Here is a 16899-nt window from a genome sequence, read left to right as displayed (position 1 = left end):
TGGGACTGAAGCTTGTGCCCGGCTCTGAGCGCTCACTGCACGGGAAGCAGGGGCTTCTGGAGCTGGGATTTGGCACAGCCTCCCTTGAATGGTGGCGTGAGTTAGTACCCAGTAGAAAGGGTGCCCTCCGCAGAAGAGGTGAATGGACTGAGGAAGCAACCACAGAGGTGATGGTGACTCGTCTACATTCACTGTGCTATGAATTTGACCCAATAAACGTGTGTACTTGGTAAATGATTTTTATAGTGCTCACCTATATCTCCCACGTGCCTCTGGCCATACAAATGTTACCTTTGCCCAACAACCATTTTGCCTCGAAGAATCCAGGATGTGGGAGGAGCGACTGGCGGTGTCGGATGCTGGTGCAGGAGGGAGGAGAGGGCAAGGGAACCATGGCTTTGGTTTGGGATGTGCTGGGAAGAGAATGGACAGAAGAAAAAGCCACTAGAGATACGGGTTTGTTTGTTATCTATGAAACAGACAACCCCCGATTAGAGGGTGAAAGGGCGGAGGAGGAAGCGCAAGTACTTCCTGTACTCGGGAGGAGAAGAGGATGCAGGAAGTCAACTGCGGTAAAGAGGGGAAAAGAAACCTATCTCAGAAGAAACAAGACCAAGGCACAACAATCTTGACTTGGCGTTATTTCAGTTCTTGGCCCAGTTCCTGGTCATGTGACCCTTTCCATAAGCATGCTTTTTAGCTATTGATCTTCATTTACAGACTTCGTTATGCAACACAGAGGCCAGGACTCTGCAGTGGAAAGGAGGTTAAAAAAGGGGCGCTCTCCCTCCCAGAGGACGCCTGTGCCATTCCCCCTGCCCCCAAAACGCTGAGGGTCCCCATGAGACTTGCAACCAGGGAGCAGCAAGCAGTGGCGGCTAGTCCTGGGCTAACCCGCTGAACCTGCCAGCATGTTGATCACGCACAATGAGCTAAGATGCAGCAGTGAGCAGTGAGATTTGGCGCCTGTTTTCTCAAAGGCTGCCCAACCCAACACGTTCTGAGCACCATCTCCAGGTCATCTCCTGAAAGCCACACCACAGTCACAGTTCTTCAGCCTCCACAAGCAACACACCAGCCCACTCCCCGCCTAGCCAGTGGCCAGAGTCCATTGTTACAATCCCTCTCCCTGCACACCCTCCGCTCTCCACCCTCTCTCTGACACTTGTCTGTTCAAGGCCCCAAACCTGGTGAGCCCTTCCCCCTGCCTCCTACCTGCCCCAAAAGCTCTGTATTCCTAGAAGGAAGTCACACAGCTCAGCTGGCTGGCTTCACTTTAATGACTGTAAACCTCAAATGGACACATGACGTTACCAAAGGAGCTGGCTTTAAGTGTCTTGTAGGCTTGCTTTTCTTTCCCTTTTTAACATACATATTTTATTGATTCAGAGAGGAAGGGAGAGGGAGAGAGAGAAAAACATCCATGATGAGGGAGAATCATTGATGGGCTGCCTCATGCATGCCCTACATGGGATCGAGCCTGTAACCGGGGCATGTGCCCTGACTGGAATTGAACTGCGACCTCCTGGTTCATAGGTTGATGCTCAACCACTGAGCCACACCAGCCGGGCTAGGCTTGCTTTTCTTTTCCTGACATCAGCTGTTGTAAACATTCCCCCTCCCACACCCCTCCTCTGCCCTATTCATGACTCAGAACACTAAAGCCATCAGGGATCGATTCCCCTGTCCTCCACCAAGCAGGTAAATGTACCCCCAATACACTTGTTTCTCCCACTACACGCTCATTCCCTCTGCCTGAGCCCTGCAGCCTGGCCCCTGACGTTAGATCAGAGAATTTGATCCTTTGCTGATTCTTCCCCCCAACTTCTAGGTGTTCTTGCCCCCTGGGGCTGCTTTGGGGGCCTCTTCACGTGCTCCGATGCCTTCAAACAAAAAGTCCCTGCTGACGGCTCCCAGGTGGGTGGCTACAGCCAGAGTCGCAGGCTCAGAGGCATCTGCCCACTTGCCATCTGCATTTAGGTGTCTTACGTTTCAAGTCCAACTTGTTACAACATTTTAGTCCCCACACGACTCAAGGCTTTCTCATCTCAGCCGGTACCCCCTTTCTCAAGGCTGCCTCTTCTCCCTGGTACCCCCACATCCAGTCCCTGAGCAAACACCCGCTGGACTCCGTCTGCCTCCACCGCCTCTCCCGGGGCCTCAGGCAGCATCCTGTCTGAATTGCACAGATCCTGCCGGTTACGCATCAGCCCTTCTCCAATCTGGACTCCCCACAGCTGCGACATCACTCCCATTACCGCCCTCTTTGGCAACCTTGACGTGGTTTCCCACTGCATTTGGGGGAATGTTTGGCACAGTGTCTACAAAGATTGCACACAGTCTCCCATCGCTTAGCTTCCCAATCCTCTCTCAGGCCCCTGCTCCCCTCACCCCACACAAAAAATTGTTCTTGCCCCGGCTGGTTTGACTGAGTGGATAGAGCGTCGGCCTGCAGATTGAAGGGTCCTGAGTTTGATTCCGGTCAAGGGCACATGCCTGGGTTGTGGGCTCGATCCCCAGTAGGGGGCGTACAGGAGGCAGCCAATCAATGATTCTATCTTATCCTTGATGTTTCTATCTCTCTCTCCTCTCCCTCTCTGAAATCAATAAAAATATAGATATTTTTTTAAAAAACAACTTTTTCTTATTTTATTTTGTATTGGTTTCAGGTGTACAGCATCATGGTTAGACAATCATATACTTTACAAAGTGTTCCCCCTCCCCCATATTTCTAGGACCCACCTGGCAGCATGCACAGTTATTACAATATTATTGACTATATTTCTGATGCTTTAATTTCTTCCCTGTGACTACTGTAACTGCCAATCTGTACTTCTTAACCTCTTCACCTTTTCACCCACCCCCTCCTTCTCTCCTTCCCCTTTGGCAACCACCAGCCTCTGTGTCTATGAGTTTGTTTCAGTATAAAAAACTTTTTAAGGGGAAAAAAAGGAAACCCATCAGTATAATCCACTATGTTAACAAAGAATAAAAACTATTTGCATTTGATGAATTCCAAATCCATCCCATAAAAACTGAGAGCCACTTCCCCAGCCTGAGAAAGAGTACCTGGAAAACCTGCAAACTTCCTTTTAAAAGTGAAACTTTGAGATTGAGGAGCACTTCTCAGCATTACTGTCAGTGCAGTCAAGCAAGAAATGAAAGTAGACCCACATGGCCCTGGCTGGTGTGGCTCCGTGGATAGAGCATCGGCCTGCGGACTGAAGGGTCCCGGGTTCAATTCCCGGTCAAGGGCATGTACCTTGGTTGCGGGCACATCCCCAGTAGGGGGCGTGCAGGAGGCAGCTGATCGATGTTTCTCTCTCATCGATGTTTCTAGCTCTCTATCCCTCTCTCTTCCTCTCTGTAAAAATCAATAAAATATATTAAAAAAAAAAAATGAAAGTAGACCCACATGGACTGGAAATGAAGACCTAAAACTGCCCTAGTCACGGATGGTTTGATTGTGAATGGAGGAAACCCAAAAGATCTATAGTGAATGCATTGCAGTTGAGTGAAGTTGCTAGAGACCAGATCAATATACAAAAATCAATCCCATGTCTATATCAGTGGCAAACAGAATTTAAAAAAAAATTTAATCCTCACCTGAGAATATGTTTTTATTGATTTTGAGAGAGAGTGAGAAACATTGATTGGTTGCCTCCCATACCAGTCCTGACTGGGGATTGAACCTGAAAGGTACGTATTCTGACCAGAAATCGAACCCACCACCTTTCGTTGCACAGGGCGGACGATGCTCCAACGGAGCCACCCACCGGCCAGGGCCAGAATTAAAAATTTTAAACAAATCTATATTAAAATTCCATGCTGATGTAAATTACTACAAATTTAGTGGCTTAAAACCACACGCAATTATTGCCTTGCAGTCCTGTAGGTCAGGAGTCCGGTGAGTCCTTTTAGAAGAGAGTCACATAAAAGATATACTAATTCCCAATAAGCACATGACTAGATGTTCCACAGCATTCGCTGTCGAGGAAATACACACGAGGTACACGTTTAATCCACGGGGATGCCCGCAATGTAAACCATTCACAACGGGAAGTGTTGACAAGGCTGCCGGGGATTTCAGATGCCAGAAGCCCTTTGGGAAACGGCAAGTCCTCGGGATGTGAGACACACGCCTCCCGGAATGCGGAAATTCCGCTCCTGGCTACGAATCCAAGTGAATGGAAATGCACATCCATTAAAAGATGCGGCCAGTCATGTTCGGAACAGCTCGTTCTTCTGAGGAGCAGAAAACGTGAAACCACCAGCAGCCACCAGGTGAGTAAAATCAACTACAAATCGTGGGGTTACTCCTTCCCGACATCCCACTCCGCAGTAACAGTGCTTGGCGGACACAGGCGGCAGCTGTGGGCCTCCCGCCTTCCCGTCGGACAAAGGAAGGAGCATCCAGAGGGCGGGGGTGCGTGGGTGTATTTTATCGGGCATAATTGTATTTTATTGGGCAAATTATAGAATGTGGACTCTGAAGCCAAAGTGAGGATGGATGATGATGAAATCAATAGAAAGTATAACAAAAACCTCAGCAATGCATTAGAAGGGAACCATTTCAAATGGGGAAAGAAATGGTTGATAATCCAAGTTAACGATGAGGAGTGATCAAACGGGGAAAAGGACTGGAATTTTGACATGAAATCCGGACATATAACACGCACAGCATGGATCTAAACATGACAACCTGGTAATAAGGTGTCATGATTCGAACGGTTGAGGTTTGGCCACAACGCCAGAAGCTGTATGTGCTCTGACATCTTCCAGCTCAGATGTGGGGAAGAGATCGAATTTTTCTTTAATTTGGCAACCCTAAAAATGTATATGACATGGCCGAACAAAATCATTAATGTGGAAGAAGCTTTTATAAACTCAATAAAATTTTATCAGCCTTGCTGGAGAAAAGAATTATCATTGTGTTTCCTGTAAAAAATGATCTTCAACCTTATTGTTGAGGTAGATGAAGCCAAAATATGTAACTTTTATAGAGTTGTGTTTGCAGCATATATATATATATATATATATATATATATATATATATATATATATATAGTGTGTGTGTGTGTGTGTGTGTGTGTGTGTGTTTGGGGGGGGTCTGGATTTTTAAAATATTTGTGGAAGGTTTTTTAATTTAAAAAGTGTAATTGGTGCCATTCATTCCAGATAAATACTGATTTTATTTCCAATTTTGCACTCAGACATTTTATTGCAGTCGTTTTAAGCACATCCTCAAATCGTTTAAGCTTCGGGCTCGACAACTCCTGACTGTACCTTGCGTCAATCCTGGGACATGATGTGGAGCGTAAAAAGCGACTTTCAGGAAAATGCATTCCGTTAAAAAGCACGTGAAGCTTAACGTATCACTTGCAGCGTCGACACCGATGTGAAGTTAGGAGGCCCGGGGGCTCAGGGGCAAGACGAAAGGCTGCCCTCCGTGGGCCCGGGCACTCTTCGCCCTCATGGGCGCTTTCCTTAGAAAAACCAAAAATCGTATTTTATGACCGACTGTTATAAACACAGGCACGTTACTAAACATGAAGACGTTCGACCTAACATTCGGCTGTGTTCCTGGATTTGCATGTCTCCAGGGAAGGCCCTCTGGCAGCACTCAGGGTGGTACTGCTGCCCACCCTGGCCAGCAGCTGGGCGCTCCGTAACCTCCTCTCATCCGCTGCCACGAACGCTGCCAGGACGCGCGTGGAAACGCTCACCTAGGGAATCAGAGGTTCAGGAGGCTCTTCTCTTGCCACCTCATCTTTTAATGTTTATTGTCGATAGCCATCCAGGTGTGTTTTTTTTCAGAGCCTTACATAGACATACCGTCTAAAAGGGATGCGTTGCATGTACAACTCAGAATGCCTTCTCGTTGGAAGCAATTTCCTAACGCTCTCATTTGAACACGTCCACGGAATACGGGCCCCCCTCTTCCCCGGAGTGGAAACACCTAGAAGCGGGGAGGTTAACGGTTTTCGCCTCGTGCTCTCAGGTCCAGGGCCAGCCTGGCAAACCAGCATAACGGTCACCACATTAGCATAACGGTCATCAGATTAGCATAACGGTCACCACATTAGCATAACGGTGGTCAGATTAGCATATCGGTCACCACATTAGCATAACGGTCGTCAGATTGGCATAACGGTCACCACATTAGCATAACGGTCCTCCTCTCAGCCACGCCCCCTCACTGGAACCTTTCCTCCCTGTTCTCAGCTGCCCGCTCCTCAGTCTTCGGTTGAGGTTCGCCTGGGTAAGACCGTCGCCCAACCTGCCTGAGGAGCCCATCGCGGCCCCTTTCCTTCGCAGCGCTGGTCAGTATTGGTAACTATTTGTCCTTCTGCCTCGTTAGAGTCAAGGCCGGCGGCGGTTCCTCAGCAGCCATCCCAGTAGCAGGTGTTAAAAAACACGCGGGAGGCTTTCCGGTTGTGGTTGTCCTGTGGTGCTCGTGTTGTTTCTCTGCGGTCCTTGAACGCACCCTTCCTCTGAAATACAAAGTATCCGCGCTCCCCCGAATTGGCAGTCCTGAATGCATCCTTTTTCTGTAATCCCAAGTACAGCTGTTCCTCCAACGGCATGTCGATTGCATATTAGGTCTTTAACGGAACTGTAAAGAAGGGGGACAATTCCTTCGCGGCCCGCGGCTCTCCCTCCGGCAGCACCTGAGGCGTCGGGAACGGAAAAGGACGGCGGGAAGCAGAAGGTAGGCGCCGGGTCCACGGGGCCCTGGGGAGGCGCGCCGCGTCCTCCCTCCGGGCGAGGAAGTCGTGGGCAGGGCCGCGTGCCCTCCTCGGCCGCTAGCTCCGCCCCCACCGCGCGGGCGCTCCCGATTGGTCTGCCCCGCATCCCGGAAGTGACGCCGGCGCTAGGTATCTGTGTCGCCGGGCCAAGCACGGCGCGTCCCTCCCCACGCCCCGCCCCTCGCGCACCAAAACAAAGTGGCGGCGGGGGCGGGGCTTGCGGCCGGCGGGCGGCGCGCGGGGGCCGGACCTTCGCTCGCCGCGCCGGTGGGTTGGGTTGGGTGGCGGGGTGCAGCCGACACTTCCGCCCTCGCCAGCCTGTGGAGCGGCGGCATGGAGGTGGGCTAGCGGCCGAGGCGAGGCCAGGCGGGGTGAGGAGAGCGGCGGCTCGGGGTCGCACACGTGGGCCCGTGCGCGGCCGGTGTGCGCGGGGCCGGGTGGGATAACCGTCGCGGCGCGTGGGGTCCGGGCGGGCTGGCGGGCGGGGGGAGGGGCGGCGCGAGCGCGGTGGCCGGAGGAGGGTCGCGGCGCTGCTGGCGGGAGCACCCACGTGGTGTCTGGTGGATAGTCCCCTGCTGTCTCCTGCACCCCGGGGTCCCGGGCGCTGGGACCCCCTTCTCCTCCCTTTCCCGCGTCTACAGTGCGGAATCGTCCGGGCTTTGCGTAGTGTCCTCCGGGGTGCAAGGGGGGAGGGTCTAGCTGCAGAAAGCCTGGGTCCTCTGGACGCCCCTGCTTTTCTCCTGCTCCGCAGACTGTCCCGTCGGAGAGAGTGCTTCTCCCTAGTGGTTCCTGCTCCACCTGTTCTTCAATTGGCAGCAAAGGAGCTTTGCCTGCCCACCCCACTTCACGTGGAAAGGTTGGCATGGTCCAGAGGGAACCAGGCAAAGAACCCTTGGGTTAGAAGGAACAGTTTGACGTTTAAAGTGAGAGATGAGTTAGTGACTGACGATCCCCCGGGCTGATCATACCTGCGTTTGCTCATCTGGGGAACTTTTGACAGACGGCCCAGCTGCTGTGAGTGGGGCCAGTCCCAGGGAAATGAGTCCCCCGCCCCGCCCCCGTGGAGGCAGAATCGCAGTTGCATCATTTCTACAGTATTTGTGTGCCCACAGGCAAGGTGTCTAATCTGTGAGCGTGAGCTTTTTCATCAAACGGAACTTCTGGATCCACTTCATAGGACTGATGTGAAACTCAAATAAGATAGTGTAAACTGCTTAACAGCTTTTTACTTTTTCTTTTATTTCAGAAATGTTCTTTTGAGACCCGAGTCTGGGTATATATGAAAGAAAATCCTCACCCAGGAATCTCGACGGAGAGGCTCCCATCTCTGTAAGCCATTAGCCCAGGTACTTACTTTTTAAGAAGTTTTTTCAGTCACCTAATATGTGCCAAAAGGAAAAGTGATTAAACAGAAGAGGTCCTTGCCCTGCAGATTCAGAATTGCTGAGAATAACAGCTCAGCCCAGCGTGGAAGTGAAGTGATAGACACATACAGAGTCCTGAGATGATGGAGAAGAAGGGGGAGTATGGGTCAGACAAGCCCCAGATATGACGACACTCAGGGATGGGTTGGTTGCACATGGATAGTTCTCAGATCTGGCTTTCTGTCAAAAATCACTGATGGAATTCTTTGAAAAAATTTCATCTGAATTTTATCAGTAGTATCATCTGCCCCCCCCCCCCCCACACACACACACCTTTTTTTTAGTTTCTTTGGTGAGTTTGATGTACTTTCAGGGTTAAGAACCAGGGAAGAGTGTGAAGGGTGGGTGCTCAAGGCAGATGGATGAGCTTCATAAAGGCAGGGAACGCCAAACACCAGGAAGCATTTTCGGGAGAGCAGGTGAGGGTTTGGCATGGCAGGAGGTGATGCTGCAGCCAGATGAGGCAGGGCCTTGTGTCTGAGCTCAGAAGTTTGAGGTTGATCCCAAGACTTTCAAAGTCCCGCTGCTTTCTTGCCCTTTGGCAGCATTTGGAGGAAGAATTGGTGGTGGATCAAAACAAGAGACAGACGAATCCCATTTAGGCTTCTTCTGTAATCCAGACAGGTAATGAGAATGTGTTCAAGTCAGGCGCTGGCAGTCTCACGGAGAGTAAAGGTCAGATGTACCTGAGGAGGTGGACTCTTTGGAACTCAGAGAGATGGGGGCTAAGGGAGAGGACAGGGTAATTCCCAGGTTAGTGGTTTGAAAACTAAAGGATGGTGATGCCAGGAATATAGAAAATACTGTATTTAAGGGAAGGACTTTATTCTTGTTCTGTTTACTTTGAGGTGCCTGGCAGGTGAGTAGAGATCACTGTGCAGTTGGATATTGACTATATCTTTGTGGACTTCTAGGCTAGGCTAGCATTTATTGAGTAGCTGAACTATAGTTAAGCATCGCATTAAGAGTTTTACGTACATTCTCAGTCTTTGGGAAACTTCAAAATAGGAGTAGTTGAAGCTGTGGTTTGAGTTAGGTCACCCAGAAGGAGGATACTCAATGAGGTTCGAGTCCTGAGGGCACCCCTGGAAACGGAAGCTTACAGAGGCAGAAGGAGGAGGAGATTGTGAAGGAGACTCAGAACTGAAAGGAGAATCGTGTTGTCTTAGCTAAGGAATCCATGGCCAGTATTTTCTTTTGCACATTTAAGAATTTAATCTGCATAAGTAACATTTTATTGTCCACATTCTTTTTTTAAATTTAATTTTTAAAAATTGAATTTATTGGGATGATATGTGTTAAAACTATACAGGTCTTGCCAAAACCGGTTTGGCTCAGTGGATAGAGCGTCGGCCTGCGGACTGAAAGGTCCCAGGTTCGATTCCAGTCAAGGGCATGTACCTTGGTTGCGGGCACATCCCCAGTAGGGGGCGTGCAGGAGGCAGCTGATCGATGTTCCTCTCTGATCGATGTTTCTAGCTCTCTATCCCTCTCCTTTCCTCTCTAAAAAATCAATAAAATATATTAAAAAAAAACACACAAAAAAAACTATACAGGTCTCAAGTGTACAACTCAGTAACACAGCATCTGCATCATGGGTTCACCCAAAGGAAGTCCCTTTCCCTCCCCATTCATCCCACTTTGCCTGCTTCCCACCCCGTGGCCAGCATTTGCATATGCTTTCGAGGAGTCAGGAACCTACCTGATTTGGGAAAACAGATTGTGAAGGGCTTCTGTCTGTGGAAACACTTAGTCAGAGGAAGGGTAGGAACCAGAGGGCCGAGGAGCTGAAGAAATGAATCTAGATGATTTTCCCCAGTAAGTTTAGGTGGGAAAGAGAAGAAAGTGGTTGTTATTTGAAGATTCTGGCTAGCTGATAGGAGAAATGATATCCCCAGAGTAAATCTCTGGAAAGTTACAGCTACGCCTCTGGTGAAGCGTCCTGTGTGATCGACACATCACTGTACCAGGTAGACAGCATGACATCAGCTCTTTTTGATGCTTGGGGTGTGTTTTTTTGTCCTACAGCTTGATTCTGTGGTTCAGTAATGGTTCCAAGCAGTTAAAAAATACCATGAAATTAACACAACTGACTTTCAGAACTGAGTTGGGCAGAAACTTCACAGGATTCATGATCTACCGAGGGAAATGACCCTGTGTCCTATTCGGAATTTGCAGGGCTTCCTGTCAGGACAGTGATGATTCACATTTGGGGCCATGATTACACACATGGCCAGCTGAGAGGAAGCACAGAGGCATGTTTCTTGTTGACATGCCCTGCTGCACCATTCTCTGTGTATTGTAGATCCCATGGTGCTTATCTGTTACATGGGAGTAACGCCCGTGTACTTGGAGAAAAGGCCTGCTTTTGAGTGGAAGTAGCCTAGCTCTCCGAGTGAGGGAAATAAAGAGCAGGCTCCGTCATTTTCTTAATGGAAGGGTTGTCTTACTGACTGCTCTGTTAACATGTTATGACAGAGTTATTGTTTTACTTCAGTCCCTTAATTTTTTCCAAGTTTCAGTTTTCCCTGTCAAGTCATGCTCAAAATAATGGATTGTTTGAGAGCCCTCTTAAGTTTCACTTTCTATTCTTGAATATGAATTCACTCTGCATGTTGAATTAGATCACCAGAAAAATAGCTTCTGCAGATTTTCAACTTCCTGGTGCTGTGATGGCCTTTCAGATACAAGAAACTCTGCTTTAAATAAAATGATTTTAAATTCTGCAGAAACGAATGATATTCAGTGTTACTTGGTGTCCCTAGTTTGCAGCCCCCTGGACAAGGTGTGGGCACTAATCAAATGTAAGGGATTAGAATCAGTGCCAGGAAAGGGGCGGGACTCTCCAGCTGAGCTAGCATACTTTCTCTGTTTTTCAAATGAGGCCTGTACCTCATCGTGCTATCTTTTTGCTCAGCTTTTCAGGAAGCTCCTAGTTTAGGACTTAGTGAAATTAAATTTCTTTTACATAAGTTTGGATTGCTATCTCTTTTTAAATCTTTTTAAATGTCCTTTTTTATATGTCGTACTTAAATATTAAAAGCTGCCCTAAATTATTTTTAGGAGCATGAAGAAAGTACACAATTAATACTTAATAAATTCAAAAAATTCCTAAGGCAAATACATGTATTTGATTATAAGTACACATTTATGTATAAATCTTTAATCATGGATGTAAGAAGGAAGTAAGGAATTTTTCTAAAAAGTGAATTTATTTTCAAGAACTGGCTCCCAGCAGCATGGTTCAGTGGTTGAGGGTCGACCTATGAACCATGGTTTGATTTCCCATCAAGGCACATGCCTGGGGTTTCAGGCTCGATCCCCAGTGGGGGGTGTGCAGGAGGCAGCCTATCAATGATTCTCATTATTGATGTTTCTCTCTCCCTCTCCCTTCCTCTCTGAGATAAATATCTATATAAACCTATATATCTATATCTATATATCTATATCTATATCTATACCTTGTATTAGAGGCCCATTGCACAAATTCATGCACCACTGGGGTCCCTTGGACTGGCCTGCCGGATCAGGCTGAAACCGGCTCTCTGACATCCCCTGAGGGGTCCCAGATTGCGAGAGGGAACAGGCCAGGCCGAGGAACCCCACAGGTGCACAGTCCGGGCCGGGGAGAGACATGGGAGGTTGGCTAGTTGGGGAGGGACTGCAGAAGGGCTCCACGGCTCCAGGGTGTGTATAGCCCATCTAACTCAGTCCCAATTGGCCAGACCCCAGCAGCAAACTAACCTGCCAATCAGAGCATCTGCCCCCTGATGGTCAGTGCACGTCATAGCGAGCAGTTGAGTAGCCTTAGCATATCATTTGCATATTACGCTTTGATTTGTAGAATGGACGACCAGACACTTAGCATATTAGCCGTTTATTATATACTAGAGACCCAGTGCATGATTAAATCATGCACGTGTAGAGTCCCCTACACGCTTTCGCTTTTCGCGGTGGAGCTGGGTGCCTGTCCGCTGGTGCACCAGGCCTTTCAGAAGCCTCCGGCTCAGCGGAGGCTTCTGAAAGGCCTGGTGCCGGAGCAGACAGGCACCCAGCTCCCCCACTTTTGATGGTCCACAGCCGCTGAGGGGGGCTACCCTGTTGTTGAGAGACGCAGGGGGTGGGACTTCCGCCCCCTGTGCCTCTCAACGGCTGCTGAGGGGGGCTGCCGCAGACACCTGGCTACCCTGCCATTGAGAGGCGCAGCCGGGTGTCCGCGGTAGGCCCCCTCAGCGGTCACGGATCTGGCCGTTGAGAGGCGCAGGGGGCGGGAGTCCCGCCCCCTGTGCCTCTCAAGGGCAGGGTAGCCCCCCTCAGTGGCAGCGGATCCGTGCCTCTCAATGGCCGGATAGGCCACCCCGAGTCCCGCCCCCCAGCCTCCCGCCGCCCAGTCGTGGGCGTAGCGGAGTGATGGTAATTTACATGTTACTCTATTATTAGATAGGATGATATTTTAAGAACTGGCATTATGCCACAAAAGCCTCAGCAGTAAGATATAATTTCTGTCAAGATGTCATCTGGCCCTAATTGGTTTGGCTCAGTGGATAGAGCGTTGGCCTGCAGACTCAAGGGTCCCAGGTTCAATTCCAGTCAAGGGCATGTACCTTGGTTGCGGGCACATCCACAGTAGGGAGTGTGCAGGAGGCAGCTGATTGATGTTTCTCTCTCATTGATGTTTCTAATTCTCTATCCCTCTCCCTTCCTCTCTGTAAAAAATCAATAAAATATATTTAAAAAAAAAAAAAAAAGATGTCATCTGGCTCTGGCTGGTTTTTCCCAGTAGTTAGAGCATCATATCCATGGTTCTCTTTCTCTTTCTCTTTCCCCTCCCTCCCTCTCCCTTCCCTCCCTCCCTCCCTCTCTCCTTCTCTCACTCCCTCCTTCCCTTTTTCCCTCCCTCCCTACTCTCTAAAAATCAATGGAAAAAAATATCCGCGGCTGAGGATTAATCACAACAAAATTATGTCATTTGAATTTTAGGGTAATATGCATTCAAAACTGCCAAGTTTCTTTACCCAAGTATTCAGTTCATGTTTCTTAACCTTTTTTTCCCCCTTCTCTCCCTTCCTGAAAGGGAAAACTTGAGACATTTCTTTCCTATGCATTTCCCATGAATTTTAATACTAGCAATGTAGTATATATCTGTGCACTGTATGTATATGTGTGCTTTATACATAAAAAGAATAGGACTGACCGATTTCATCTCCTCGAGGATGACACCACCCCTGATGAGAATGCATGGGTTAGGTCCATCTAGTTTATGAAGTGAACTTAGTTGGGCTTATAACTTTTTTTCCCCATTAGGTTGATATTTTACATTCACTAGATACTTAAGGTCAAGTTTCTTAAGATGAGGTTTGTTGGATAATTTCCTGGCCAATTCCCAGTCAGTCATTAGTTTCATATAAAAACACTTTGCTTCCCTTTGGGTGTGGTTTTCTTCTTGATTCAGACTGGCCGTTAGCTGTTGAGGTAGTACTTTGGGTCAGTCTGATGTTCTGCTCAGGCAGAGACTGGGGCATCATGGGTTTTGGAGAAGCATGTATCAGAGTTGAAGTTGCTTCCTCCTCATACTATAGCGGTTTATAAACATGTCTGACATGGTGATGTTAACCTTGATCCTTTGGTTAAGATTGTGTTTGCCAGGTGTCTCCACTCTAAAATTACTGTTTTTCCCTTTTCATACTCTCTTCTTTGGAGGTAATTCACTCAAGATGGGTGGGATTAAGTGCCACCTCCTGGAATGGGGAGTATCAATATATTATTTGGAATTCTTCTGTAAGGAAGATTTGTCCCTTGTCCCTTCTCCCATATTTGTTTCTTCACTCATTTACAGCAGTGTGGATTCATGTGTATTTACTTTATACTGTGGGTTATAACCCAATATGATATTTATTTTCTTGTTCAAAATGTTTGAGCTTTGGCCATTGACAGCTCTTTCAGGTTGGCTCCCGTGTCCCTTTGCACGTCCTTTTGTGTTTTGAGCACTTTCTCTTTCTGGGAATGCAGGATGCTCCAGGCTCACCTGTGCTTTCCCTGCCCCAGCCCCTCCCTCCCTGCTACCCTCCCTTCCTTGTTTATTTTAATGCAAACATTTGCTTTTTAAAAATATATTTTATTGATTTTTTTTTTTAACAGAGGAAGGGAGAGGGTTAGAGAGTTAGAAACGTCAGTCAGCTGCCTCCTGCACACCCCCCACTGGTGCCCGCAACCGAGGTGCATCCCTTGACCGGAATCGAACCTGGGCCAAACTGGTTAGGGCGCAAACACTTGCTTTTTATTTAACCACAATACCCTGCTATTGCTATGAGCATTATGTTGTTTTTATATGCATTTAGTTAAGGGTCAAAATATAGATCTTAGCTTATTTTTATTACACCCCATTAGAATGGGAGATCTCTCTGGATTTTGGCTTTTATCCTGTTTGCTAATCTCAGTTTCATGTCATCTGCGGTTCTGATAAACCTACCTCATAGGTCTTTATTCATTTCCTTGACACATTTGGTTCTTGGGATTTCCTGGTACGGTCTTGCTACTTTACTCTCCTTGAGACTGCTAGGATTTGGAAAAGTATTTAATTTTAACCTTTTCACTTGATCTTGAGTGGTAGAGGCTCTGATGATACTATAAAAACTAAAAGTTGGAGACAGTCAAAACCGAAGTATCAATATCAGTAGCAATAGATTAACATTTGCAGCTGTTACAGTGCATTGATGAGCAGTGAATTATGGCCAGCAATGCACTGTGGCCAATTCATGTGCATCTATACTTTGTAAACAAGAGAAAACCCTTCTCTGGGGGAGATGTTGGTATGGATTAATACTTACGGATTTTCATGTTTCCAGAGATTTCTGGAACATGGCTTTTGGAATGTAAAGGTTTCTTGAGCTTTTGACTCTGCTTCATTACTTGAGGAGAACATGCAAAATCCATGCTTTGGACACAGAGAGAGTTCTCTGTCTGAATATGTTTCCTTCAATACTAGTGGTCCAGTGCACGAATTCATGCACATTGAAAGGAAATTAATTAGAAGAATATTTTAATATCACTATTCGCATTTTCTCTATAATAGAAGTGTCAACCAAATCCATGATCAACAATGACAGATTGAAATACACACATGCAATTGGCGCCAGTGAGAGCTTTATATGTATTGCGCATGTGCGAGTCAACTTAGCCTTTTATAGATAGAGAATAAACTTGCTTAATTAGACCTGCTTTCTGATTTAACTAAACGTTTTCCAGCCCAGTGAAGCACCCCAACTTCTCTTTCAGGTAATTGTCAGCAACACAGCAATAAATATCAACACGAAGCAGATTATTATTGTAGATTACTCAGGGAGAAGAAAGGGTAAAATATTTAACTGCAGCCGTGTTTGACTATATTCTGTGCAGTGAGAAAGCCTGAAGTCATTTTCAAGGTCCACCATTTCTTTTCAATTGGGTCAAGTTTCTAAGCTTTCTAAATCTCCATTTTCCAGGCTAATGAAAAGAAAATAGGATTCCACTGAGTCTCCTATCTACCTACTCCAGGACTTCTGTGAGGCTCAAATGAGATGAGGCATGAGAAAACGCTTCACAGACATTTGGTTAAAGTATGAATTGTTTGCACCTGGCTATAAAGCAAGTCCTGTTCCTGGGCTGAAGAAACTGCAAGGAAGCTAGTTGCTAGGGAGAGGAAGCCCGGTGTTGTTACGTGACATTATTACCCAGACTGTCAGACATTTAGCATATTAGCCTTTTATATATGTAGATGACATAGTTTTGTGCCTTTTTTATAGCACAACTGTATTGCCTTATGATGTTTACAACTAACAAAGTGCTTTAATTTTATTATATTTTTCATGTGTCAAAGAAGGTTTTGAGGAGTGGGCTCAGATTTGAGTTAGTCCATTATTGACAGCTGGCCAGCAGGTGGTTCTCAATGTGGTTGAGGTACGTTCTCAGTTGAGGGTGATGGTTGTTTGAGGAAGTGTACCCATTCTTCACACAGAACAGGCCTAAAGTGTTGTTTTGTTTATCTTTAGTCTTTGTTTTGTTTCCTAGATCCAGGAACAGAATGAGCACATGTTGCTGGTGTACGCCAGGTGGCGTTTCCGCCATTGAGTTCCTACAGCGCTATGCATCCAGGACCCAGTCCAGTGAATTCCAGACAGCAGATGATGACCTCTGCTACTGCTTAGAGTGTGTGACCGAGTACCACAGAGCAAGGGACGAACTGCCATTCTTGCATGAGGTAAGTTACATTACAGGGGAATGTTGTTTGGAGCTTGATAACTAGGAAGAGAACAAATTTGAACTCTTTAGAAGCATTCAGGGAACTGATAATTTAAACTTTAAAGGCTGATATATACCTCTAGTACCTAATTCATTCCCTGCTATATAGTAGGTGCTGAATCAGTGGCCATTAACTGATGGAATTGAATTGAAACCTAAAAGAATTGTATGACCTCTCACTTTTAGTCATCCTGTATAATAATCCTATATAATAAAAGGCTAATATGCAAATTGACCAAACAGCGGAACGACTGGTTGCTATGACACACACTGACCACCAGGGGGCAGACGCTCAAAGCAGGAGCTGCCCCCTGGTGGTCAGTGCACTTCCACAGGGGGAGCGCCGCTCAGCCAGAAGCTGGGCTCATGGCTGGTGAGTACAGCGGCGGTGGCGGGAGCCTCTCCTGTCTCTGTGGCAGTGCTAAGGATGTCCGGGGAACGGGCCTAAG

General features: G+C 47.3%; 1 protein-coding gene across 2 annotated transcripts in view; it reads left to right on the top strand.

Annotated features, from left to right (window-relative positions):
* The first annotated feature begins 6252 nt into the window (after positions 1 to 6252).
* The window catches only part of SETX (senataxin), a 58377-nt gene continuing 47730 nt past the window's right edge, over positions 6253 to 16899 (top strand). For both annotated transcript variants that reach the window (XM_054726913.1, XM_054726912.1), the window contains exons 1-5: positions 6253 to 6323; positions 6604 to 6712; positions 7996 to 8095; positions 16029 to 16108; positions 16220 to 16409. In XM_054726913.1, the coding sequence (XP_054582888.1) occupies positions 16098 to 16108; positions 16220 to 16409 (201 nt within the window). In that variant the 5' untranslated portion in view covers positions 6253 to 6323; positions 6604 to 6712; positions 7996 to 8095; positions 16029 to 16097. The remainder of the gene's footprint in view (positions 6324 to 6603; positions 6713 to 7995; positions 8096 to 16028; positions 16109 to 16219; positions 16410 to 16899) is intronic.

Source organism: Eptesicus fuscus, chromosome 15 (genome assembly GCF_027574615.1).
Source record: "Eptesicus fuscus isolate TK198812 chromosome 15, DD_ASM_mEF_20220401, whole genome shotgun sequence".
NCBI lineage: Eukaryota > Metazoa > Chordata > Mammalia > Chiroptera > Vespertilionidae > Eptesicus > Eptesicus fuscus.
The sequence above is the reverse complement of the archived record's forward strand: the minus strand, read 5'-3'. Positions and strand labels throughout refer to the sequence as shown.